A 27,528-nucleotide genomic window follows, 5' to 3' on the forward strand; every position below is an offset into this window, starting at 1 on the left:
TTTTTGTTTTGAGTGTGTGTCTTTAATCTACCACTTGGGTGAAAAAAAAATATATATTCTCTCCAATTTCCTGTATCCTCTTGAAGATGATTATATCTATGTAATATTATATAAGAAATAGGTGTGCCTCCCACGAGTAGTATTTCTCTCTCTTTTTGTTATTACTTATACCTGCGGTTCCCAAACTGTGCGCCGTGGCTCCCAGGGGTGCCGCGGCGCTGTCACTGGGGTGCCGCGGGCCAGATATAAAAAACAGAAAGAACACAAAAAACGTACCAATCCGTCGGGCGCCGGGACCCAGCAGCCTCCTCTCTCCCGCAGCTGTCACTGAATATCGACGTCAGTAACAAGTTGCTGCGGGAGAGAGGAGGCTGCTGGGTCCCGGCGCCCGACGGATTGGTACGTTTTTTGTGTTCTTTCTGTTTTTTATGGCTGGCGCGGGGCAGAGAAGGGGGGACAGAGCGCAGAGGATGGTGACAGCGGGGCAGAGGAGGGGGACAGAGAGCAGAGGATGGTGACAGCAGGGCAGAGAAGAGGGGACAGAGAGCAGAGGATGGTGACAGCGGGGCAGAGAAGAGGGGACAGAGAGCAGAGGATGGGGACGGCGGGGCAGAGAAGGGGGGGCAGAGAGCAGAGGATGGGGACGGCGGGGCAGAGAAGAGGGGACAGAGAGCAGAGGATGGTGACAGTGGGGCAGAGAAGGGGGGACAGAGAGCAGAGGATGGTGACAGCGGGCAGAGAAGGGGGACAGAGAGCAGAGGATGGTGACAGCGGGGCAGAGGAGGGGGACAGAGAGCAGAGGATGGTGACAGCGGGGCAGAGAAGAGGGGACAGAGAGCAGAGGATGGGGACGGCGGGGCAGAGAAGGGGGGGCAGAGAGCAGAGGATGGGGACGGCGGGGCAGAGAAGAGGGGACAGAGAGCAGAGGATGGTGACAGTGGGGCAGAGAAGGGGGGACAGAGAGCAGAGGATGGTGACAGCAGGCAGAGAAGGGGGGACAGAGAGCAGAGGATGGTGACAGCGGGCAGAGAAGGGGGGACAGAGAGCAGAGGATGGTGACAGTGGGGCAGAGAAGGGGGGACAGAGAGCAGAGGATGGTGACAGTGGGCAGAGAAGGGGGGACAGAGAGCAGAGGATGGTGACAGCGGGGCAGAGAAGGGGGGACAGAGAGCAGAGGAAGGGGACAGAGAGCAGAGGATGGGGACAGCGGAGCAGAGGAAGGGGACAGAGAGCAGAGGAGGGGGACAGCGTGACAGAGGGCAGAGGAGGGGACAGCGTGAGAGGGGCAGTGGAGGGGGACACAGCGTGAGAGGGGCAGTGGAGGGGGACACAGCGTGAGAGGGGCAGTGGAGAGGGACACAGCGTGAGAGGGGCAGTGGAGGGGGGCAGCGTGAGAGAGGGCAGAGGAGGGGGGGCAGCGTGAGAGAGGGCAGAGGAGGGGGGGCAGCATGAGAGAGGGCAGAGGAGGGGGGGCAGCATGAGAGAGGGCAGAGGAGGGGGGGCAGCATGAGAGAGGGCAGAGGAGGGGGGACAACGTGTCTGGATGCAGAGGGGCATTTTTGCATACAACTAAATAAGTATTTCTGTCCTGACCTAAATACTTATTACAATTTTTTGACCCAACTACTTCTAAAACTGGACTGCTCAATAATTATTTTGGAGGGGTGCCTTGAAATAATTTGGAGACTCTTAAGGGTGCCGCAAACTGCAAAAGTTTGGGAACCACTGACTTATACCTTTATACTATAGAGAGTGCACCCTGCTAATATAAAATAATAAACAATACTGATGATTATAATTTATAGATTATATATATTTTTATGGTACACTTCATGCAAAATGAATGTTGTCTGTTATCCAGGTCACATTCATTCATTCATCAGAGCCTTTGCTGTATCTTTTTAGATCTACACAACAAGAAAGCGCCAGAGCATCATAAGAAAAATACATAAAAAAGAAAATGAATTGTACTTATTAAAATTCCATTCCTGTGATCAATACTTTTACTAAAAAGACATTACATGAAATAAATGTGTGCACACTTATAAACAATTTAAAATAAATATAAATATAAAATCACCTGCACAGAAAAGTATTGGTCTATGCACATGCGAAGCAATTATATGGGGCCGTGTAACCTTAAATAATTATTAGTCAATTATGAAATGGAGTAATCCGGTAGAGATCATGCAGGTTTTTATATACAAGAACATATTGACTGTTTACATTTTTGCTATAGAATGCCTTAATAAAACAGTGAGAATGAATCTTCAATCTTACCACCCGGTATCTTACGCCAAGAACCAAACAGTCTATTGTGTAGCGCCATCCAGTGTTCGCATCCGAGCAAGGAAACAGGTAGTTTAAAATGAAACTTCTGTCTTTAGCTGCCACAAATGAATGTAATTCACTCACTCTGTTCACCACAGGGCACAAAGGGTCAAACAATTTTCCTCAGATTGTTAACTCTTTAGGTATGCCCAGTTATAGGCATGTTCTAGAATTGACTCAGAATAACCTGTATCTCGAACTCAGGTCCACATTTCAACTATATGTGTGGCAACTATCATCTCTCAATAAAGAGTTGCCTGCACTAATTTACCTATAAAAGTGTGCATGAATAATGGCTTGTATATTCCCTGTGAGGGGAAGTCCAAATTATCAATTTTATGTGAATGAGGTACCATAGTAAATAATATGATACTCTGTATTATTTATATAATTAAAATAAATTACGCAATTAACTATTAAGATCTATGAAAATTATGGTAAGCAATGTTGTGCTTACAATATGAATTGTTTCCTCCAAAGAAATGGTGCGATTCCCACTGCCCCATGAATAAGTTTGCATATGAGGATGACAAATTGGCTCCCATGGCCGTGCCACTTCTTTGGAGGTAAAAGTCCTATCATACCTGTCAATTGTGTGTTAAAAGAAAACGTGTGGCAATACTGTCTATGGGAATTGTTAATGGATCACTAATTAATGAAATACTGTATAAGTGCCTGTTACCCATATCTATGTGTACTAGAGGAATAAACTGAAGAAACATCTGTACTTAAAAAAAATATGTGCTTTCCAAGTAAGTTTTTCAACAATAGACATTACATTTGTTGAATCTCTAATATATGAGGATAAATAAGCAAAGCTGAAAAACCCTTTGATCCAATGCCAGGCACTATGGGTCTCCCAGGTGGATTGCTTTGATCCCTGTGAATATTTGGAAGACAAGAGGAAAACAGGAACCACAGGAATTAGTTAATTTAGTGATCCATTCATTGTTTCATGATTTCTGTATGATATTTGACCGAATCTTTTACAATGGTGCAAGCTCCTTTATCTGCATTTCTTCTAACCAAATTATCCATGTTTTTCAATTGTTTGACTTGTATTCTTTCATCATATGCTAGATTATTGTGCATCTCAGCATCCTTGAATGCTGGTTTATGAAGGTCATTTTCAATTAGGCTTGGAAGACATCCAATCAATTGCTCCTGGATTTAATAGGATAAAACCTATATCTGGACTTTCAGTCGGCACTTGTCCAATATCACCACTGAAGTGCTTCTCTCTTGATTTACAGTCAAGTACATAAATATTGGGACATCAACACAATTCTCATATTTTGGGCTCTATACACCACCACAATGGATTTGAAATGAAACTAACAAGATGTGCTTTAACTGCAGACTTTCAGCTTTAATTTGAGGGTATTTACATCCAAATCAGGTAAACGGTGTAGGAATTACAACGGTTTCTATATGTGCCTCACACTTTTTAAGGGACCCAAAGTAATGGGACAACTGACTCAAAAGCTATTTCATGGACATGTGTGGGCTATTCCCTCGTTATTTCATCATCAGTTAAGCAGGTAAAAGGTCTGGAGGTGATTCTAGGTGTGACATTTGGAATCTGTTGCTGTCGACTCTCAATATGAGATCCAAAGAGCTGTCACTATCAGTGAAACAAGCTATCGTTAGGCTGAAAAATCAAAACAAACCCATCAAAGAGATAGCAAAAACATTAGGTGTGGCCAAATCAACTGTTCGGAACATTTTTAGAAAGAACGCACCGGAGAGCTCAGCAACACCAAAATACCCGGAAGACCACGGAAAACAACTGTGGTGGATGACAGAAGATTTTTTTCCCTGGTGAAGAAGAACCCCTTCACAACAGTTGGCCAAATCAAGTACACTCTCCAGGAGATAGGTGTATATGTGTCAAAGTCAACAATCAAGAGAAGACTTCACAGGAGTGAATGCAGAGGGTTCACCACAAAATGTAAACCATTTGTGAGCCACAAAAACAGAAAGACCAGATTAGAGTTTGGCAAACAACATCTAAAAAAGCCATTACAGTTCTGGAACAACATCCTATGAACAGATGAGACAAAGATCAACTTGTACCAGAGTGATGGGAAGAGAAGAGTATGGAGAAGGAAAGGAACTGCTCATGATCCAAAACATACCACCTCATCAGTGAAGACGGAAAACATGTTGTATCAAGAGCACAGCCAGACTCTGAGCACTGGGAAGCTTGGTCAATGGAATAAAATGGGACATCTTACTGAAACGGTCCACTACTACCCAAATAGTGTTGTTTCCTGAAGAATAAGGCAGATCCACAATAAAATCCATTGACAAATGTGCCCAGGGTTTCGTAGGGGTAGACAAAGGCATAAGCGGACCTGGTGGACAACTTCTTGACATTTTTTTTTGTGCGCAATCTTCACAGGAAAGAAATTTTTGACATCTGAGGACAAGGAAGGCCACCACACTGAGCGTGAGAGAATCTCAACAGTTTTGGAGATACCCGGATGCCCAGCAGACTTGTTCTCGTGGACCTCAGAAAGGACTGCTCTTCATAGATTAACTGGAACCAAAGGCGCCCTGCAGGAGTTTCAGCAGGAGCTAATGTTTGGAATTGACGAATGGTATTACCTAGGTCCTGCATCAAACCAGCGTGAATAATGCAAGAAGGAATAATGGACTACGGTTCTCCAGCAGGTAACTGGTAAGGAACGAAGTTCCTAGACAAAGCATCCGCCTTAGTATTCTTGGATCCAGGTCTATAGGTTATGACAAACTAAAGACAAGTAAAAAATAACACCCATCGAGCTTGTCTGGAGTTTAACCATTTAGCAGTTTCAATACACAAAAGATGTTTGTGATCAGTGAGGACTGAAATCGTATGAACAGCTCCCTCCAACCAGTGATGCCACTCTTCAAAGACCCACTTAATTGCCAGAAGTTCTCGGTTGCCTACATTGAGGTTAACCTCAGCAACAGAAAATTTGCGTGAAAAGAAAGCACAAGGATGCAATCTATGGTCACAGGGGTCCCTTTGGACAGAAGAGCGCCAGCACCTTCTTCAGAGGAGTCTACCTCCAGTATGAATAGTAACTCCGGATTGGGATGCTTAAGGACTTGAGCTGTGGTGAATGCTCTTTTTAGGGCTTCAAATGAAGCTATGGACTCCAATGGCTAATTACTGGGATCCACTTCTTTGCAGGTGAAGGCTGTAATGGGTACCAACACATCAGAAAAGGCTCGGATGAATTTCCGGAAATAATTTGCAAAGCCGAGAAATCTCTGGATAGCTTTTAGATTAGTGGGACGTACCCATTCCAGAATGGCTTGAACCTTGCCAGGATCCATAGAGAATGCGTCAGGGGAGATTACATATCCAAGAAAGGACACCTTCTGAACTTCAAACTCACATTTATCGAGTTTGGCAAAGAGGTGATGCTCTCTAAGTCTTAGAAGGACCTGTTTGACATGGAGTCGATGCTGTGTCAGAGACTGAGAATAAATCAGGATATCATCCAAATACACTACAACGAACTGTCCAAGGAAATCACGGAGAACCTCACTGATAAGATCTTGGAAGACAGTGGGCGCATTACTCAGGCCGAAAGGCAAGACCAAGCATTCATAATGGTCAGATTGAGTGTTGAATGCTGACTTCCACTCATTGCCCTTCCTGAGACGTATGAGGTTGTAAGCACTGCGTAGATCAATCTTGGTGTAGACAGCAGCATTTCTAAGTTGGTTGAACTAAGATAAGTGGGAGTGGATAAGTGTTTTTAATTGGGATCTTGTTTAAGCCACGAAAATCAATGCATGGGCTTGGACTACCATCCTTTTTAGATACAAAAAAACACCCGGCTCCCACTGGAGATTTAGAAGGTCTAATAAATCCTTTCTGTAAATTTTCTTCCACATATTCCTGTATTGCTTTAGTCTCAGGACCAGAGATGGAGTATAACCTTCATTTTGGCAATTTAAATCCTGGAATTAGATCAATGGCGCAATCAAAGTCACGATGTGGAGGCAAAGAGTCAGCCGCCTTTTTGGAAAACACATCCTGAAACTCACGATAAGGAAGAGGAAGTTGTTCAGGTAGGGGCTGCAGAAACCAAAGAGACAAGATCAAACAATTTTGAGAACAATGGGAACTCCAGCGAACAATCTCTCCTAGACTCCACTCAATAACTGGGTTATGGAGTTGGAGCCAGGGATGACCCAGAATTAGTTGTACGGAAGGGCAATTAATGGGATGAAAGGACAGGGTTTCGAAATTAAGAAAACCCACCGTTAGTTGTAATGGCGGAGTTATGTAGGAAATCCTGACCCCATGTAAAGGGCCTCCATCCAGACCACAAACAGTGATTGCAGTGTTGATTTTCATGAGGGGGATCCCAAGAGATTTGGCAAAGCCGATATCTAAAAAATTACCTGTGGCACCACTATCTAAAAAGGCTGAGATGGCGGTGCAATGTGATCCGAAAGCAATATGAGCAGAAACTAGCAAAGCATTTTTGGAAGAAATAAACTGCAGACCTAGATGAACCTCTTCCACATTCTCAAGGCCTGTTCTTTTCCCGACTTGTTGGGACACGAACGTAGAAGGTGACATTTGGTTCCACGGTATAAACAAAGACCTAAGGTATGTCTCCTAGCTCTTTTCTCCTGGGAAAGGCGATAGGCCCCTAGCTGCATAGGTTCCGCAGCTTCCATAGTAGGAGGAGACACAGAAAGGAGTGTACTTGAAGTAAGTGCTTCCTTCTCAGCTCTTCTTTCTTTGAAGTGTCTATCAATCTTTAAAGTGAGATGCATAAGTTCCTCCACAGAGGTAGGTGAAGGATATTGAACCAGGGAGTCCTTAATTTGTTCTGACAACCCTAAACGGAACTGACTGCGTAATGCTGCATCGTTCCATTCGCTGTCAGTGGACCACCGCCGGCATTCATCAAAGTACTCTTCAGCGGAGCGTCGGCCTTGCTTTAATGATCTGAGGTGAGACTCAGTAGAAGCCAGCCGATCCGGATCATCATACAGGAGACCTAAGGCATTGAAGAATACATCCACTGATCTTAATGAGGGACTGTCAGAAGGCAAGCTGAAAGCTCAGGACTGAGGGTCACCCTGAAGGAGCGATATTACTATACCCACTCGCTGCTGCTCAGAGCCGGAGGAGTGATGCCGTAAATGAAAATAAAGTTTGCAGCTCTCCTTAAAGTTACGGAACAAGCTTCTGTCCCCAGAAAATCGGTCCAGTAAATTCAACTTGGACTCCACAGTAGGTGCCGGTGCAACAGACTTTGGACCATTTGGGATAACATTTGAATCTGACCAAGCAGCAGCGAGTGGGTATAGTAATATCGCGCCGGAACAGCCGCGAAACTTAATCCACGTTACCGCAATAACGTGGATTTTGGTTCGTAGCCCATAGGGTTCCATACGAAAATCCGCATTATGCGGTACCGTATTAACGGCAATAGTGCGCAGGATTCGCGGTAACACGCGTTACCGCGAACCGGAAATCTAATTGAATATGCCCATTAGAGTCTCCATAATTTTTTCAAGACATCCCTCCAAAATAATTACAGAGCAGTCCTGTTTTATAATTAGTTGGGTCAAAAGAAAGGTCAGAACAAAAATACTTATTTAGTTGTATGCAAAAATAATACACATAAATCGAAGGTAAAAAGAATATTTTTATATTTTTTTTTCAATTATATTTCTGTCAAAGAATAATTTACAGCTAACTCAAACTGTGCCCCTTCATCTCCACACTCAGTGCCCTCCTTCATCTCCACACACTCTGCCCCCTGCATCCACACACTCTGTGTCCCCTGCATCCACACACTCTGTGCCCTCCTTCATCTCCACACACTCTGCCCCCTGCATCCACACACTCTGTGTCCCCTGCATCCACACACTCTGTGCCCTCCTTCATCTCCACACACTCTGTGCCCTCCTTTATCTCCACACACTCTGTGCCCCCTGCATCCACACACTCTGTGCCATCCTTCATCTCCACACACTCTGTGCCCTCCTTCATCTCCACACACTTTGTGCCCCCTGCATCCACACACTCTGTGCCCCCTTCATCCACACACTCTGTGCCCCCTGCATCTACTCACTCTGCCCCCTCTGCATCCCGCCACACTGCCCTCTCTGCATCTCCTCACTCTGCCCCCTCTGCATCTCCTCACTCTGCCCCCTCTGCATCTCCTCACTCTGCCCCCTCTGCATCCCAGGGGCAAGGAAGAGAAAAAAACCCAAAAGGTACTCAGATGCCCCCAGGTCTTATGCTCTGCATAGTACAGGCTCATGGTTTAAACCATAGAGTGACAAGGGAATGGCAGCAGGAGATAAACGGAGTCAGGGACAGGCCGAGGTCAAAGAGCACAAACATGCAGCGAAGTGAGGTCCATGCAAAGGGTCAGGTCCGGCAGAAAGACAGCTTATCCGAGTCACAGGCAAAAGTCTGGGTCACCAGCAGAGAATCACAATCCAATAAGCAAGCCGAAGGTCATACACAGAAAGGTCTATCCTGGAGTACAGGAACACAGAACAGCAGCAGCTCAGCAACCAGGAAACTAAACGCTATAACTGGCAGGGAGGCTAAGCCCTCCCTGCCTTAAATACTGATAGTGACCAATCAGGAGCAAACTCCATAAACAGATAATGGAACCCAGCTGCTAAATAACAAAACTGCGCATGAGCCCGGGTAACATCTTGCTGGGTTGCAACGCTAATAGAATTTAATTAACTCAGGCGCCCAGGTGTGTTTGCCTTGCTGGGACTCATACAGGTGCCGGAGAAGCGTCCCGACCGTCGCCATGGCAACGGCCGGGTAGAGGTGGAAGTGACGCTCCGGTCTTCATACTGACGGCTGGGACGAGGGGCTGAGAGAACAAGTGAGCCACAGCAGCTCGTAATAGAGCCGCGGCTCATGACACCCCCCCCACAATTGTCCAACCTTGGACATTGTTTGAATGTTCCTGGTGAGCAAATGAGGGTTCCAGTTAGAGACGCTCACTGACCCCCTTGAAGTGATTTTGGTTTTGGATCTGGATTAGCTTCTTGTTTTGGTTTTGGCAAAACCGCCCTTGTGTGTTTTGGTTTTGGATCTGTATTTTTTTTTAGACAGATTGCTAAAATATGCTAAAATCACATAACATTGCTCTTTTTATGATCCTACATTATTATTAACCTCAATAACACTAATTTCAAGCCATTTTCAGTCAATTTTGACCAACTCACAGGTCACAATATTATTTTCATACACTTTTGTACAAATACTGCAGCGACCTGGCTGGATGCTAAGCGACAGAGCAATGACTCATGGCAATTCCTACCACATCTAGGACACATTGGTACACAGCAGTGGTAGAAAAGAAAGTGCGAGATGGAATTGTCCCTGGGCCCTCCCACCCACGCTTATGTTGGATCTTAAAAAGGACATGCACACTGTAACAAACCAAGCACTTCAGCAACAAAAGTGCCACTCCTTGTGGCTGAAGTGCTTCGTTTGTTTGGGCCCCCACAAAACAAGGTAACAATGGCCTTAAGCCACCTAAGGTAACAGTGCTGTTAATTAACTCTGTGGAAAGATGTTGTTATCATCCTCAGCCTCATCCTCATCAGTGTGTACATCATCCTCACACATTATTAATTCATCACTGTTGGAATCCACCGTTACAGAAGTCTCAGTATTTTGATGTAATTGGCGGGAAAGGCATTTTTATGAACATCATCTTTTTCACATTTTGAGGAAGTAGCCTCCTACGCCGATTGCTGACAAGATTCCTGACTGTGCTAAAAACTCTTTCCGAGTACACACTGGAGGGTGGGCAGCTTAGGCAGTGCAAAGCGAGTTGGTACATGGGTCTCCAAATTCCCTTTTATCCTCCCAGTATGTAAAGGGACTGTCTGATGTGTCTATTTCTATGCTGTTGTGAAAATAATCTTCCACCATTCTTTGGATGTTGATAGTAGGATCAGGTGGAGTAACGGCAGAGATTTCACGTTTTTTGTTCAATTCTTTTAGACCAGACCAGTTGTCAAAATTTGGTGCTGAGTCATCTGCATCATCCCTGGGTCTCTTGGGAAAGCTAAGTTTTTTCCTACCAGCAGTTGAGTGAGAAACTGAAGGAGGAGATGCCGTCCTGTCACATAACACTTGAGCTGTCATCTTGCTCACCAGAAGCTCCTTGCATCTCTTCAGATCTGGGTCAGTTGGAAACAAAGAGAAGACACAGCTCCTAAACCAAGGATCAAGCACATTTGCCAAAATGTAGTGATCCAATTTCAAGATTTTGATAACTCTTGGATCCTGGCGAAGCGAATAAAATACTTGATCTACAAGTTCGACATACTTAGCGTAATTGCTTTGTTTAATCTCCTCCTTCAGTTTCTCAAGCTGCTTTTCCAAAACTCTAATTAAGGGAATCACTTGACTCAAGCTAGCAGTGTCTGAACTCACTTCACAGGTGACTACTTTGAATGGTTTCAGCACCTTGCACAACACAGAAAATATTCTCCACTGCACTTGACTAAAATACATCCCTCCTCCTTTCCCAATGTCATGGCTTGTGGAGTAAGCGTGGATGGCTTTTCGCTGTTCCTCCATCCGCAGAAGCATATACAGGGTGGAATACCATCTTGTCACCACCTCTTGCTTCAGTTGGTGGCAGGGCAAATTAAATTGCTCTTACAGCTGCTGCAATTTCCTACACGCTGTTGCCGAATGCCGGAAATGTCCAGATGTTTTACGGGCCACAGACAGCATATCCTGCACGTCCCTGTCATTTTTTTAAAAAGCTCTGCACCACAAACTTTATTGTGTGAGCAAAACAAGGAATGTGATGGAATTCACATTGCTGTAATGCTCTCACAATGTTGGTGGCATTATCAGAAATGACATATCCCGAGGCGAGTCCAAGCAGGATAAGCCATGTTGCAATGACATCCCTTAATTTTTGTAACAGATTGTCAGCTGTATGCCTCTTAGTGAAGCCGCTGATACACAGAGTAGCCTGCCTCTGACAAATGTGACGTACTTGGTTACATGCTGCTGCTGTTCCTGCTGGTGAAGGCGAATCACCAACCCAGTGGGCTGTCACAGTCATATAATCTTTAGATTGCCTAGTTTCACTTGTCCACATTTCTGTGGTTAAGTGTACAGTGGGTAGAATGGCATTTTGCAGACCAATAATGAAATTTTTACGAACTTTCTAGTAGAGGTGAGGAATAGTTTTTCTACTGAAATGGTGTCGTGATGGAATTTAGTAACGGGGACACGACCTCAAGTAACTGTCTAAAACCAGCTGCATTAATAGTGGATATTGGATGCAGATCTAATACTAGCATAGTCGCCATGGCATCTGTGATCCGCTTTGCGACTGGGTGACATTTTTCATACTTGCTTCCTCTTGCAAAGGATTGTTTAACAGTCAATTGTTGTAAACTACTAGTAGTCTTCTTCTTGGTCTGCTTTTGGGATGAAGATTCACCCCCAGCAGCAGCAGAAGCAGCAGTGGGACTAACGCTCAAGAATTCTTCTGAGGAATCCAGGATAGTGGAGGAGTCATCTAGCAACTTGGATGTAGGACTAACTCCGAACGCTACTGAGGATATTGACAAGGACAGTGTTGTGGGTGTAGATTGCAGGCGTCAGGATGTAGGTGAGAGAAGGGTCCTAACTGATGATGGACTGCTTGTTGTTAATTTTTTAGCATAAGTTTCTGAATTTCCCAACACCTTGCCATGAACTCGCGTCAAATGGCGTAACATGGATGAGGTTCCTAGATGGTTAACGTCCCTACCTCGACTGACTGTTGCTTTACATACACTACAAATGGCTAGACAACTGTTGTCAGGATTTGGGTAAAAATAATTCCACACATAAGAAGTGGATTTTTTGGTCTTATGTCCAGGCATGACAAAGGCCTTCTTCTTATCACGTGCCAGAACTGCTTCCACCGTTGCAGGACTTAAACAAACAACATCACCCTCATCAACATCCTCATTAGCGCCCTCGTCGGCTACACAAATATCCCCCTCATCCTGTTCCAATTCCAAAGTGGCATCCTCAATTGGTGTATCACCAGCTACACCCGGGCTGTTCAGGCACACATCAGCAGAAATTCTGAAAGGGGCCTTCTTTATGGGTACACTATCAGAATGGTAACGATTACACATAGCACTCGTGGATAGACTCTCCTCAAGGATTTGTGTCATTTCTGAATCTGAAATGACATTTTCCTCTAATACCTTCCTGTTTTCTTCCAGCTCGGCTTTTGCTTGGTCACGACTGAACTTTCAAGAACATGTCTCAGTAACAGTTGCAGAAGTCGCACTCATAGAGAAAGGCGAAGGCCTCATTCTTTCTTTGCCACTGCGTGTCTAGAATGGCATGTTGGCAATTTTATTTTTTTCTGCAGATAACTTTGCATGGATTACAGCTCTTTTTTTCTTGACCAAGGTAAAAGGTGTTTTTTTACATTTTTGTTTCCCTGACTTAAAAACACTATGTACTTTGACATAGGTTTTACCAGATAACGTACAGGGATTACTGTCATCATGACTGGTGCCAGCAGCTGCTTCTTGCTCCTGCTCTTCTGTGTACTGCTGTGAATCCATTTTGATAACACCGTACAATTTGACTGCAAAGTCAGAAGAAAAGCCTGCAAGGCCTAGTATTTGTATTTCAGCAATGACAATTAGCAATGGAGCAATAGAGCCCTTCTCTTTGTGTGTAACCTATATAACACCGTACAATTTCACTGCAGAATTACACCAACCCTGCCAGCACTTTTGTATTTTTCTGCCAATAGATAACTCAGTAATGGAGTTATGTCTGTAGATGGTATAAGTGGAGCACTGTCTGTAAATAGTATAGGGGGAGCACTGTCTGTAGATAGTATAAGGGGAGCACTGTCTGTAGATAGTATAGGGGGAGCACTGTCTTTTAGATGGTATAAGTGGAGCACTGTCTGTAGATAGTATAGGGGGAGCACTGTCTGTAGATAGTATAAGGGGAGCACTGTTTGTAGATAGTATAGGGGAAGCACTGTTTGTAGATAGTATAGGGGGAGCACTGTCTGTAGATAGTATAGGGGGAGTACTGTCTGTAGATAGTATAGGGGGAGCACTGTCTGTAGATAGTATAGGGGGAGCACTGTCTGTAGATAGTATATGGGGGAGCACTGTCTGTAGATAGTATAAGGGGAGCACTGTCTGTAGATGGTATAGGGGGAGCACTGTCTGTAGATAGTATAGGGGGAGCACTGTCTGTAGATAGTATAAGGGGAGCACTGTCTGTAGATGGTATAAGGGGAGCACTGTCTGTAGATAGTATAGGGGGAGCACTGTCTGTAGATAGTATAAGGGGAGCACTGTCTGTAGATGGTATAAGGGGAGCACTGTCTGTAGATGGTATAAGGGGAGCACTGTCTGTAGATAGTATAGGGGGAGCACTGTCTGTAGATAGTATAGGGGGAGCACTGTCTGCAGATAGTATAGGGGGAGCACTGTCTGTAGATAGTATAGGGGGAGCACTGTCTGCAGATAGTATAGGGGGAGCACTGTCTGTAGATAACTTGGAGTAATGTCTGTAAATAGTATAGGCTATAGATGGAGTACTGTCTGTATACAGAATAGGCTATGGATGGAGTAATATCTGTAAATAGTATAGGCTATAGATGGAGTAATATATGTAAATAGTATAGGCTACAGATGGAGTAATATATGTAAATAGTATAGGCTGCATATGGAGTAATATATGTAAATAGTATAGGCTACAGATGGAGTAATATATGTAAATAGTATAGGCTGCATATGGAGTAATATATGTAAATAGTATAGGCTACAGAGGGAGTAATATATGTAAATAGTATAGGCTACAGATGGAGTAATGTCTGTATAAAGCTTAGCGATAGGTTAGTGTTGCAGTACTATATGTAGATAGTATAGGGGGAGCACTGTCTGTAGATAACACAGTAATGGCGTAATATCTGTAGATAGATTATTATAGATACAGTAATGTCTGTAGATAGTATAGGGGGAATTACAGTCTGTGGATATATTAGTGATGGAGGAATATCTGTGGATAGTATAAAGGATACTGTGTGGACCATGGAATGGAAACTGCATGGAGGCAACCCAACAAATCATTATGGACCGCAGACCCCGGAAGTACTGGTGGAACGCAGAACACGGAAGTACTGGTGGACCGCAGAACACGGAAGTGACATATAATACTCTGTCGGGTAATCAGTTGTAACGTACAACCAGGAAGCCGTGTACAGGTGACCCCGGAAGTGATAGATGGCAGCTAGTGACTTCCTGTCTGTGTGTGAGTGAAGGAGAAAGTGCTGCAGGTGAGTTGGGCTCATGAATATTAATGAGTTGTAATAAATATTCATAGACGTGGCTGCAGGCTGTCATGTGACTTTGTCTATAATATATAGGGGGGGGGGGTGGAGGGTTATTCCCTATTACTGGCTGTAATCTGGTGCTCAGTGTATAATACCTGACCCAGCACCAGGTCCTGTGTATAATACCTGACCCAGCACCAGGTCCTGTGTGTAATACCTGACCCAGCACCAGGTCCTGTGTATAATACCTGATCCAGCACCAGGTGCTGTGTGTAATACCTGACCCAGCACCAGGTCCTGTGTATAATACCTGACCCAGCACCAGGTCCTGTGTATAATACCTGACCCAGCACCAGGTCCTGTGTATAATACCTGATCCAGCACCAGGTGCTGTGTGTAATACCTGACCCAGCACCAGGTCCTGTGTATAATACCTGACCCAGCACCAGGTCCTGTGTATAATACCTGACCCAGCACCATGTCCTGTGTATAATACCTGACCCAGCACCAGGTCCTGTGTATAATACCTGACCCAGCACCAGGTCCTGTGTGTAATACCTGACCCAGCACCAGGTCCTGTGTGTAATACCTGACCCAGCACCAGGTCTTGTGTATAATACCTGACCCAGCACCAGGTCCTGTGTATAATACCTGATCCAGCACCAGGTCCTGTATGTAATACCTGACCCAGCACCATTTCATGTGTGTAATACCTGACCCAGCACCATTTCATGTGTATAATACCTGACCCAGCACCAGGTCCTGTGTATAATACCTGACCCAGCACCAGCTCCTGTGTATAATACCTGACCCAGCACCAGGTCCTGTGTATAATACCTGACCCATCACCAGGTCCTGTGTATAATACCTGACCCAGCACCAGGTCCTGTGTATAATACCTGACCCAGCGCCAGGTCCTGTGTGTAATACCTGACCCAGCGCCAGGTCCTGTGTGTAATACCTGACCCAGCGCCAGGTCCTGTGTGTAATACCTGACCCAGCACCAGGTCCTTTGTATAATACCTGACCCAGCACCAGGTCCTGTGTATAATACCTGACCCAGCACCAGGTCCTGTGTATAATACCTGACCCAGCACCAGGTCCTGTGTATAATACCTGACCCAGCACCAGGTCCTGTGTATAATACCTGACCCAGCACCAGGTCCTGTGTGTGTAATACCTGACCCAGGTCGTGTGTATAATACCTGACCCAGCACCATACCTGTTTTAGCACCAAGGCACGAGTGTCCTAGTCAACAGTGCCAGGACTTGCAGTGCGAGTTCTAGTGCCAGGAAGGCAGGATCATGGACACAAGTGGCAGGATAACACCTGACCCAGCACCAGGACACCAAAATCATGGACACCGTCGTTAGGACCTGTGTATAACACCTGACCCTGCACTATGACAACATGATTCCAGGCAGCAGCATCAGGGTCTGTGTATAATATCTGATCCCGCAACAGGATGCCAGGATTCTGGATAGCAGCTTTAAGACCTTGATATAATACCTGTCCTGGATCCACCGCCAGGATCCTAGAGAGCAGTATTAGGGTCCAACTCCAAGACACCAGGAGCCCAAACAGTGGTGTCAGGCCCTGCTTCTAGTATCTGATCCAGGACACCGGATTTCTGACAGCGGCATCAGGGCCTATGTGTAGTGTCTGATCCAGCGTCAGAATATCAGGATCCTGATATCAGGGGTCAGTGTATAATACCTGACCCAGCGCCAGGTCCTGTGTATAATATCTGACCCAGCGCCAGTTCATGAGAGGGGGCCAAGTGATCTGTCTCTGGTCTTCCCTCTCATCAACATTGTTGAATTTGTGTAGCCTGGATCTAGAAGCAGATGTTATGCAGCCACTGTTGGATGCAGGTTACACTGTACCTATCAGTGCTGGTAGGCAGGGGATATCTGAGATAGATTTTCCTTGCAGCTTCCTGACCTTAATATAGAAAATCCCTGATGACGTCAATCCTTCAACGTTACTCTACTGAGAGGTACCTAGAGCTCACGGTGAGCACTATGTACAGTAATTGGGTCGTCAGGCACTGTGGGGAGTGACTTCTAAAATTTCCCAAAATATTGTCCTACAGCAAATTAATAGTAGGTTAATAAAGAAAATGGACAGATTCAACCACTATGATTGAGGCAACATGTGAATGCCATGATTGTGTATCACCCCATATCATGTAGCCATTAAATTATGAATGAGGTGGATCGTAGATCTTTTCTGGTACTTTTAATGAATATGTCCAACACTGAGGGTCTCTTCACTTAGTCCCTTAGGCACATTAACAAGTAGTACAAAGTGGCTTGAATGTAACAGTACAATAAAAACAAACTGGAATCTGAAATTCCCTGACCCCAATCCCATCATCGACTATAAACAATTTGTGAAATCATACCCAATGCACAATGAAATAACAGAGAAAAACAGTGAACCAATCTCTCTGCAGATCTACGCCTGGGGAGAGACTATAGATAAACAGTGGTCATCCCTAGAATGTACCAGGTGTAGACATAAGTTATGTCCATCAATGGAGGACATTGAACAGGAAAGTAGATAACACATGTATAACCATATGAAAACTGAGACATTGGTTGAGATTAGCTAGAATCCCTCAGTATTCTTTTTACAAGTGAACAGCCTGGAATTGGTGGGTTCTGCCCTTAGCGTAAATGTTATTTTCAAGTTGTTCCCAGTAGAGCGTGTGTTTATCAAATACCAGAGATTTATTGAGTGAATATAGGAAACTACTAGCAATTAAAACAATTACATGATTAATATTATTATACATAGATTTGGGAGTACTAGCAGTAGTCACAGTCCAGGGAGCCCCGCTGTCATTCGACACCAGGGGGTATATTTACTAAACTGCGGGTTTGAAAAAGTTGGGGTGTTGCCTATAGCAACCAATCGGATTCTAGCTTTCATTTATTTAGTACTTTCTGCAAAATGACAGCTAGAATCTGATTGGTTGCTATAAGCAACATCTCCACTTTTTTAAACCCGCAGTTTAGTATATCTAGCTCCTGAAGTCTTTAGGGAGAAGTGGTCTGCACACCAGGGCGGACTGGGTCATTGTTTTCAACATTCTTATACAGAAGTTTTCTGGACAATGGCTTCCTGGGCTCCTGACCATATAAGGTAATAAGATAAATGCACATATAGGATTCGTTCAGACAAATGAATGGTTATATCATCCAAGCAGAAACAATAACTTATGGTATACATAGCATTACAAGTACACGATCACATAAAAAGCACAATATCTTAATCACCCTTACACAAGTAAAGGGTATAGAGTACTTGTGAGCACTTGTTGAGTTGGTGGTTTGCTGAAGAATACTTGTTTTTGAATCTTGTTAGAGAAGTCGGCATATACGGAAACTGCAGAAAATGAAATGTTAGTATGTCTGATAGTATTATGATCTTTATATGCGAGGAGCTTGATATAAAGAATCAATGGTGGACACCATGAGAAGGAATTAAAGTTTCATAGTAAAGGTCCTTTCTACTGAGTACAGGGCCCATTTGGGCTCTAACTAGTTGCTTTGGGACAACCTACGAGCATTTTCCGTGACTGAGAGATGACCCCACAACTCTCAACTCTCAGATTGTTTCTGGTTTTCCTGATCCTTTCCGTGATGGGACAGTTGTGATGAATGCTGGCTGATGAGCCGGATGTTGGGAGTGACCGGCTATTACCTCCTGTACGGCACCAGATGTTGGAGATGAGACTTCCCATCCTTCAATTTTTACTTTAGTGACTGACTGATACTCTCTGTATCTTATCTAATAAAGGAGATTTAATTTTAATCTGATTTGGGTGGGTGAGTGATTAATATTAGATGAGAGCACAAAGGGTTCCCCACTCTTTTCAGGAGACTTTCAGAATTTGCAACTTGCAGAGACCATACCTTGCATCTTCTCCTTTCCCCTTCTACCCTTCATCATCATCATCATCATCATCATCATCACCATTTATTTATGTAATAATCTCTGTCCACAGGACTCTACATAGAATATTCGTCATATCCTGCCGCATTGGAGCTTACAGCCTAAGTTTGTTAAAATACACACACACAAGTGTTAATTTTGTCAGCAGCCAATTAAGCTACCAGTGTGTTTTCAGAGTGAGGGAATAAATCGGAGCACCCGGAGGAAACCAATGCAAACACGGGGAAACACATACAAACTTCACACAGATAATTCCACAAGTGCTAACCACTAAGCCACTGTGCTCCCCTTAGATTGTAAGCTCTCATGAGCAGGATTTTAGGTGTAGGTAATGCTGTTTACACACCTCATCTGTACAAAGAGCTTTTCAATCTACTATTTCTTCACTAGGGCGCTCTTTATCATCACAGACATGGCTCATATTTCTTCTTAGTTTTTAAATTGACATAACTCTACAAATTCTATATATTAAGTGCAATTCCTATTCAGTGTTGTTAGGTTTTACAATTGTTTTTCAATTCCCCCCTATTTCCAGGGTGACTGAGCTAAAGAAGGCAAGGTAAAGCAGATCTAAGAGTCCTTAATGGATCATCTGCGGTTGGACAAGAAGAGGAGTCATGTGACTGAGAGAATATTAAATATCACCCTGGAGATCATCTACCTGCTGACTGGAGAGGTGAGAGATTCTGGGAAAGTCACAGTGACATCATTCTTAACTCTCCTAATAAAACACATCTGACTGGAGAGGGGTGTCTAGGAATGTGTATAGTGATATTTATTATTGTCTCTCTCAAAATACAGGATTACACAGTAGTAAACAAGTCATCTGGTGAGCATGTGACCCCTGGCATATGTCCCAGTTCGTCAATGAGATGGAAAAGGACCCAGAACCCCATCGCGGTGCCTCAACTTCACTCACTGACATATGAGGGAAACAATGACCAGAGGATTCTAGAACTCACCAACAAGATCATTCAGCTGCTGACTGGAGAGGTGACTGCTGGGGATGGGACAACAGGGTGTATGACTGGATGATGACTGTGTCACTGTGTGTGTGTGGATGTCACTGTCTATTTCTCCATCCAGGAGTGGGAGGATTTAGAAGGACACAAGGGTCCGTGCAAGGACTCGATGACGGAGAATCGCCGGTCCCTCACATCACTGGGTAAGAATAGATTGAAGAATGGTTGTGTATTTGTTTAGTAGATGCATTGAACACGTGTGTACAGTATCATCATCATCACTAATGTATAAGGCACCACAAAATTTTGTAGTGCCAGGAAGTCGGTACAACAAACGATATAAATACAAATCGTACATAGAAACTGAAATAATGATGTTGATAGAGAATGTGCAGACATAAGATAGAGGGTAGAAGGGTAGCTTGTTAGAGCTTACTATTTAGAGAGAAAAGGTAATGTTAAGACAAGAGGATCTTAAGGGACAGGACTGGATGGTAGCTGGTAGTGTGCAGAGAGAGTAGTATCTTCTGGGGTTGGGACAGGCTATAGTGAGGCGGTGGGTTTGAGAGTGATTAATGGTTTTAGGAGAGTCTGGTCAGGTGGGGTAGGTAGTTCCATAAGTGGGGAGGATTCCTGGAGAAGTTTTGGAGGCAGGAGTGAGAGGTGGTTATCAAAGAGGAGGTGAATCGCAGATCAGTGGTAGATCTATAAGGTTGTGGGATCTTTGAAGGTACGGGTAAGTATCTTCTGGAGGACATGGGGAGCCAGTGTAGGGATTAGCAGAGTAGTGCAGTGGATGTGGAATAATGGGAGAGGAAGATCAGTATCTAGGAAGGATTGGAGCAATAATAGATGGATGAGGGGAAGGCCAGATAGGAGGAGGTTGCTGGAGATAATGAGAGAATGGATAAAGGTTTTGGTAGAGAAAAAAGGGCAAATTCTGGCAATGTTTTGATGGAGGAGGCGATGCTACAATGCAAGGAACTGGATGTTTGTAGTGAAGTTAAGGGTGGGGTTAAGTTAAATAAAAGGCGGCGGCAAGAGAGACTGAGGAGAGCTTGTTGTCATCGGCAAGGAAGATTAGAAGGCGTATAGTGACACTAGTGGGAGGGCAGATGATGCACTCAGTTTTGGATATATTGAGCCTTAAATAGTTTTAAAACATATATAACAAGGAAGGAGGTCCTATTTACATACCCTGGAATAGTGGTGCAATATTGAATGTTCCCTGAGTGGCCTGAGGAGGGAGCAATCCGAAACATGTAGCAGGTAAACGTCAAGGGTTAACCCACTCTATTTTTATTTTTTATTATGATCCTGTATGTGCATCTTTTATCATGTTATTATTTTGAATACACTTGATCTATGGAAATGTTATTTTCTACACCCTGTCCACAATCATACCTTGGTATGATTGTGGCAGTGAAAGGGTGGAAATCCGAAGGCAGTTACTGTGATAACAAGTGGCTCATTGTGGATTCATACATGCACTAGTTAAAAGCCTATCAAAATGACGGGAAAAATAAGAGTAAGACCCTTTTGCACCCAAGGTGACTTTACTCCTGTGTCAGCATTGATTGAATAGTTTGTCAGATGGCTGCTCAGCCGCACAACGCTTAGCGTGGCAAAATTCACAAATGCTGTTCATGGGACCACAGTTATGAGCATTAATATTTGTTTCATCAAAGTTGCTGACATGAAGAATGGCGTGGCATCTTGTTCGCTGACTTTGTAGGCGTTGACGTGATATTACCTTTGTCTTGTTTGCTCTTTGATTTTTCTGTGATGGGCAATTTTCTGAGGAGTTAGATTTGCATGGAGATGACGTTTGCGTTCTCTTTGGTCATCAGTCATAGTTTGACTTTGGGCTTTATCCCGCTCCGGCCTTCGTCTTTTGGCTGATTCTTGCGGTACAGTTACTCCCACAGCAGACATTTGCCTTTTAGGTGGCATCGCAGTTACACTTTGTTGCTTAAATGAAATAGTATATACCTATTAAGTTAACATTATGCGCAAATAAGATGAATGGATAAAAAAACGCAAATAGCAAAGATAAATGGTAACTGCCACACAAAAAACCTAAATAAATCTAACAAAATAAGCCCAAGAAACTCTTTCTGTTTCCTTTCTATTATCTTACAGGTTGTCATACAGTTAGGTATTAAGAACCTGCACAGGGTATATCAGAAAATACATGTTCCAAATACCTGTAGAATTTACTCAGTGCCTGTATGAGAATGTCTCCCAATCTGCGAGTCAGTAGAAGATAAGACATTCAGATGATAATGACTAGCGAACGTTTGAATAGATAAAACAAGATTGTGAAACACCCTGGCGCGTACATTATTATACATAGAGAATAGGACTTTCCTCTTTGATCAGTCACCATACAAATAAAATAAAAAATAAAACGTATGCCCATACACTTCATAAAAAGCGACTTCAACAAAACAGGCAGTAAAGCAGGCACTTGTGTGTATCCTCAAACAGGTGAGATTGTAGCACCACTCCCATTATACTCACAGAAAGACAAATTCAACTATGACTTCAAAACAGATCCTTGGAGACGTGTGGATACTTGTACATTGAGTGTAGATAAGGCAAGACCTTTGCTGAACCCATCCTAAAGTAGGTTAAGGATCTCTGGAATAATTGCTGCTGCTGTACTGAACTTAGAGTCACACCATGTGATACATTTCCTCCAAATTATGTAATAAATTATAGAAGAGTTCTTTCTTGCTTTTAAAAGTGTGTTCATCACTTGCTCTGAGACTCCCTTATGCCTGAGCAGTTCCCACTCTCCATGCCACTAAAGATAGCCTCCTTCAATTTGGATGAAGAAGCAGGCCTTGGTGTAGGAGATCTGGCCAAAGAGGCAGAGTCCATGGTTGCTCTCGCAATATCACCCAGGCTACAGGAAACAATGGATGGTGTGGCCAAAACAGAAGGATCGATATCACCTCTGTTTATTCTATATTTTTTAAAATGCGAGCAATGAGTGGAAATGGATGGAAGACGTAAGCCAGGTGGTTTTAGGTGAAGATGAAAGTGCTGAATTGCTTTTCACACTGCTTTAATTTCTACAATATTTAAGTGAAGTCTTTTCTCATTTTGTGGCCATGTCCCATGTGTTAACTGTTCCCAAAGGTGGGCTCCCCAGCCTGTGACACTAGAGACTGTTTTCGGTATTATCCACTCTGGCTATAAAAGTGACTTTCCTCCTGTCTTTAATTTTGGGCTTCGCCACTTGCTTAGACTTCTTTGTAGATGTGATAGCATAATTGAGAGAAATCTGCTTGTTATGCCACTTGGTTAGACGTTCCTTGTGTAGACTCCGCATGTGCCACCCTGTCCAGGGGATGATCCCTATGGTGGAAGAAAACATTCCCAACAACCGAAGCATCTTCTTTACCCATTTTTGGTGATAAGTTTGTAGCTGATGTGCCAGGGACTGGATGTTGATACACCTTTCCACTGACAGAGATACTTTGTTCTGTATGGTGTTTATCTGGAACCCCGGAAACATTTATTTTATTTGTAATGGGATAAGATGATATTTTGTCCTGTTCACCTTCTTGCAGAAACGTGATCACTTGAGTGTCCTGCAGTTGAAAACGTGCCCCGAACTCTACCAGAAGCGTGTTGCACAAACAGGGCTACATTATGACTCCTCGTCACCTTAGTTCTGACACCAGAGTATTTAGCAGCTTGGTAAAAGTTCTTGTGGATGTCACCAGGCCGGAGGGCCGGCAGGTGAACTGACAGTGCTGACCTATGACCTAGAACCTGAGGAATCTCCTGTGATGAACTGCAACAGGGATAAGAAAAATATAAATCCTCATGGTCTATGGATGTGAGAATACCCTTCACTGATGAACAGGAGGATAGAATTCACAGACTACATTTGAAAGTGCCTTTAAATCCAGAACAGTGCAAGAGGATCTTGATGATTTCCTGAGGAGGAAGAGTCTGGAATAAAAACCTGTGCCGCCTTGACCTGCAGGACGAAGATAAATTGCATCAACCTTTCTTAAGGTTTGCAGACTGATTTGTAAGAATTCCAACTCTGTTAGGGTTGATAGAGTCCTGGATTGTACAAAGATGTCCCCTCATTGGATGCTGATGAAACTCTATCTTGTAATCATTTCTTAAATATTTCTTCATATTGTGCACCCTGCAGTTGTCAGTGGGGACTGATCCTGACAATAGTCATTTTGGAGTCCTCTGATTTGTCCTCCCTTATTTAAGTCTAAATGCCTGAGAAGACTGTTTGGGTTTATCAGAAATATTCTGCCTGGTGTATTGTCTTCCTGGCCTATAACTTCTCACTTCTGTGCCAAAAGATGATGAAGAGTAGAGGTATTTTAACCTTCTATCCTGTGACAAGCAGTTGTCCCAGGAAAGCAGGGACTCTTCAAATGGAGAATTGGCTAGACTAGCAGACTAAGTGTCTGCTGCCCAATGGACTCCTAGCCACTGCTGCTGATGCCATTGACCTTGCTGAAAAAGCAATGGTGTTCAAAGAGGCTTCGCATAACAATCCCATGCCTCTCTGCATATTTTCAATGCTTTTCAACAACTGTCTAAAGTGTTTCTCCCCGCAATCTAAGCGCCCTGGCCACTGAGGTCATGGCCAGTCCTGATTTGTGCTTTGTTCTCCGTTTTTCCTTCCACAGGCTACTCTACAAGAGTACTGAAAGGACAGGATATTACGACCAGCTGACTAAAGTGAATGCATGAAAAACAAACCACCCCTAATTTAAGTACTTACCTACAGTAGGTGCCCTTTGGCTGTTTGAGGTTGCACTCCGGCTCCATTCAGACTTCATTCCCTTATTGCGGCACTAACAATGAAAGTGGTGATCCTTTTCCTCTAGGACAGGGATCGCTTCAGAATGGTTTTGAGTCCTCTTTTTTCCTGTCTCTATTACGGCTATCAATGCGTCCTGCATAGCTAATGGAACTGTATAATTTTGTACTAAACCCAGCACTCTCCAAGTCGGAGCGTTACATTGAGAACAGATCTCTTTCCACGTCCTGCCTTCTACCACTACTTCTGTCATCCTGGGCTTGCCGTGGCTCAAACGGCATTCTCCCACAATGGATTGGACTACCTCCTAGATCCTATCTTGGGGACCTGCCTTTTTTCGCAGATGTCTCACCCATATCCGACACTGGCCATGTCTAAGTATGTCAGAGAAAATCTCCAATGGGGCTTCATCAGACACTCTTCCTCGCCCGCCGGAGCAGGTTTTTCCTCGGTGAAAAGGAAAGACGGCCGTGTATAGACTACCGGAGGCTAGACGATATAACCATCAAAAACTGTTACCCCAATCCACTCATCACGGAGCTCTTTGACCGCATTAAAGAGCCAAAGCTTTCACTAAACTAAACTAATCTTCGTGGAGCCTATAATCTCATTAGAATTAGATCAGGGGATGAGTGGAAGTCGACTTTTAATACCCGCGATGGCCATTACGAATACCTTGTAATGCTGTTCAGTTTGTGCAGTGCTCCCGCAGTATTTCAAAGCTTCATAAATTAAATATTTAGAGATCTCCTCTAAGTGTGTGTAGTCGTTTACCTTGATGACATTTTGATTTTTTTCCCAAGATATCTCCTCTAACCGTCTCCATGTAGCAGAAGTCCTCTCCCGCTAACGACAAAATCAACTCTTTTGTAAACTTGAAAAGTGTTTCTTCGAACTTCCACAAATGCCCTTCCTTGGTTACATTGTGTCAAGTACTGGATTACAAATGGACCCAGATAAAGTTAGTGCAATTCTGGATTGGCCCCTTCCACTCGGTCTGAAACCCATTCAGCGTTTCCTGGGTTTCGCTAATTGCTACAGGTGTTTCATCAAAGGCTACTCCACCACTGTGGCCCCCATTGTGGGCTCACCCGGAAGGGCTCCAATCCCAAATCTTGATCTACAGTTGCCTTAGAGGCCATTGAGTTTCTCAAGAACGCCTTCACCTCAGCACCTGTCCTCAAACAACCAGACACCTCCTTACCGTTTTTTCTGGAGATCAATGTTTCTAATGTGGGCATTCCTTTCGCAGCAGTAACCCCAAAATCAATTTCATCCTTATGCCTTCTACTCCAGGAAATTCCTCTGTGAAATAAATTATGCCATCGTAGACAAAGAGTTACTCGCCATCAAAGCTGTTCTTAGGAATGGCGCTATCTCTTAGAAGGTGCTCGATACCCTGTTACTATTTTTACTGACCACAAGAACTTATTGTACCTTCATTCAGCATAATGCCTGAATCCCAGGCAGGCTCGGTGGTCGCTCTTCTTTTCCCGTTTTGACCTTCGCATAACCTTCAAACCTGGGGAAAAGAATAAAAGAGATGACACGCTATCTCGTGCGTTTCTTTCGGACATAAAATTTGAGAACATTCCTTCTTGCCCCATCCTGGATCCCAAATGTCTCCTATCCTCCACTTTGCTCGAATCTCCTACTCCTCCACCTGGAAAGACCTTGGACACTGTCACGGGCACTAGGAGTCTTTACCCAGGGATCACCAGGTGATAGGCTTACCAGAGCAGTATAGATGGTAATATGGTACTCTGGTAGCAGGGTGATCACGGAACAGGAAATAGTAGATGATAGAGATGCTCAGGAAAGTCTATGACTAGCAGCACTGGTAATATGGATGTAGTAATACACGAGGAACTGTATGGACAAAGGCCACGTGAGGGTAGTCAGTGGTCTGCGGTAGCAAGTTGTACCACTGCTATAGTGAGGAGGAATGTCCAACAGAAACGAGGAGGTGATGAGAGTCAGCGGTCTGCGGATAGCAAGTTGTACCGCTGTCTGAGTGAAGGAATGAAATCCAAGTGGAGGTATCCGGGGAGTCAGTGGTCTGCCTCTAGCAAGTTGTACCACTGAATATATATGTGAGGAGGAGCACGGGGAGAGACTGCAATACAGGGGATACACGGGCACCTTAAACGTGATCCACAATAACATGCACAATATATTAATGACTGAACAGCACTGCAATAATAGAAAGTCACTTGAGGTAATCCGGCACAAGATAACACAGTCAATGATGGCAATAGTCTCAGCGGATAGTAAACTCCAGAGGAGAACAAACTCAGTCCAGCAAGATATGCAATACACCAGCACAGTCAATGAGAAGTATGCATACCGTGGTTCAGAAGCAGGCTGTCAGACAGGAGTGCAGAGATACCTGAACGGCTGGAGGCCGGCAGGATGCGAAGTCCCTGGAGGGGTGAAGCGGTAATCAAGTAGGTGCAGCGCACAGGTAGGTAGACCAGCAGGGGAACAAATACTCAGGAAGCAGTAGTATGTAGGACTGGACTCCTGGAGGACCCTGAAGAGTAGCGATGATCTAGATGAAATGAAAACAGTGAGGCGCAGATCCGATGCAGACTGGCGAGTAGAGACCAGCGGGAACACGAAGAAGCACGGAGAGCGGGTCAGCTGTTGAAGGACGAGTAGAACTGAGAAGTAGCAGCAGCAGGACTCTGCAGATACACGGAGGTAGCGGATAGCAACCAGCAGGTGCAGCAATGATGAAACACGGGAGAGCAGAGCTGAGCTGGAACTGTTGAGCACGGAGAGTAGCGGATAGGAATCAGCTGTAGCAGTCTCGAGGAAACACGGGAGAGATGAGATGAGCTGAAGACTGAAGTGCACGGAGGCAGCGGACAGGAATCAGCCAAACAGTCACGGTGAAACACAGGCGAGTTGAAGTAGATTGAAGACTGTAGTGCATGGAGGCAGCGGATAGGAATCAGCTAACAGTCATGATGGCACACAGGTGAGTTGAAGTAGATTGAAGACTGTAGTGCACGGAGGCAGCGGATAGGAATCAGCTAACAGTCACGATGATACATAGCAGAGTTGAAGTGGCTTGAAGACTGTAGTGCACGGAGGCAGCGGATAGGAATCAGCTAA

General features: G+C 44.3%; 2 protein-coding genes across 4 annotated transcripts in view; both read left to right on the forward strand.

Annotated features, from left to right (window-relative positions):
* Positions 1 to 27,528, forward strand: part of LOC142159871 (uncharacterized) — a 100,577-nt gene that overhangs the window by 19,668 nt on the left and 53,381 nt on the right. For all 3 annotated transcript variants that reach the window (XM_075214710.1, XM_075214713.1, XM_075214711.1), the window contains exon 3: positions 19,438 to 19,629. In XM_075214710.1, coding sequence (XP_075070811.1) covers positions 19,438 to 19,629 — 192 coding nt within the window. The remainder of the gene's footprint in view (positions 1 to 19,437; positions 19,630 to 27,528) is intronic.
* The window catches only part of LOC142159815 (uncharacterized), a 202,168-nt gene continuing 189,257 nt past the window's right edge, over positions 14,618 to 27,528 (forward strand). Inside the window, exons 1-2 of the mRNA XM_075214584.1 lie at positions 14,618 to 14,675; positions 19,172 to 19,312. Of these exons, the coding sequence (XP_075070685.1) occupies positions 19,220 to 19,312 (93 nt within the window). The 5' untranslated portion in view covers positions 14,618 to 14,675; positions 19,172 to 19,219. The remainder of the gene's footprint in view (positions 14,676 to 19,171; positions 19,313 to 27,528) is intronic.

The sequence above is a fragment of the Mixophyes fleayi genome, chromosome 6 (assembly GCF_038048845.1).
Source record: "Mixophyes fleayi isolate aMixFle1 chromosome 6, aMixFle1.hap1, whole genome shotgun sequence".
Taxonomy (NCBI): Eukaryota; Metazoa; Chordata; class Amphibia; order Anura; family Limnodynastidae; genus Mixophyes; species Mixophyes fleayi.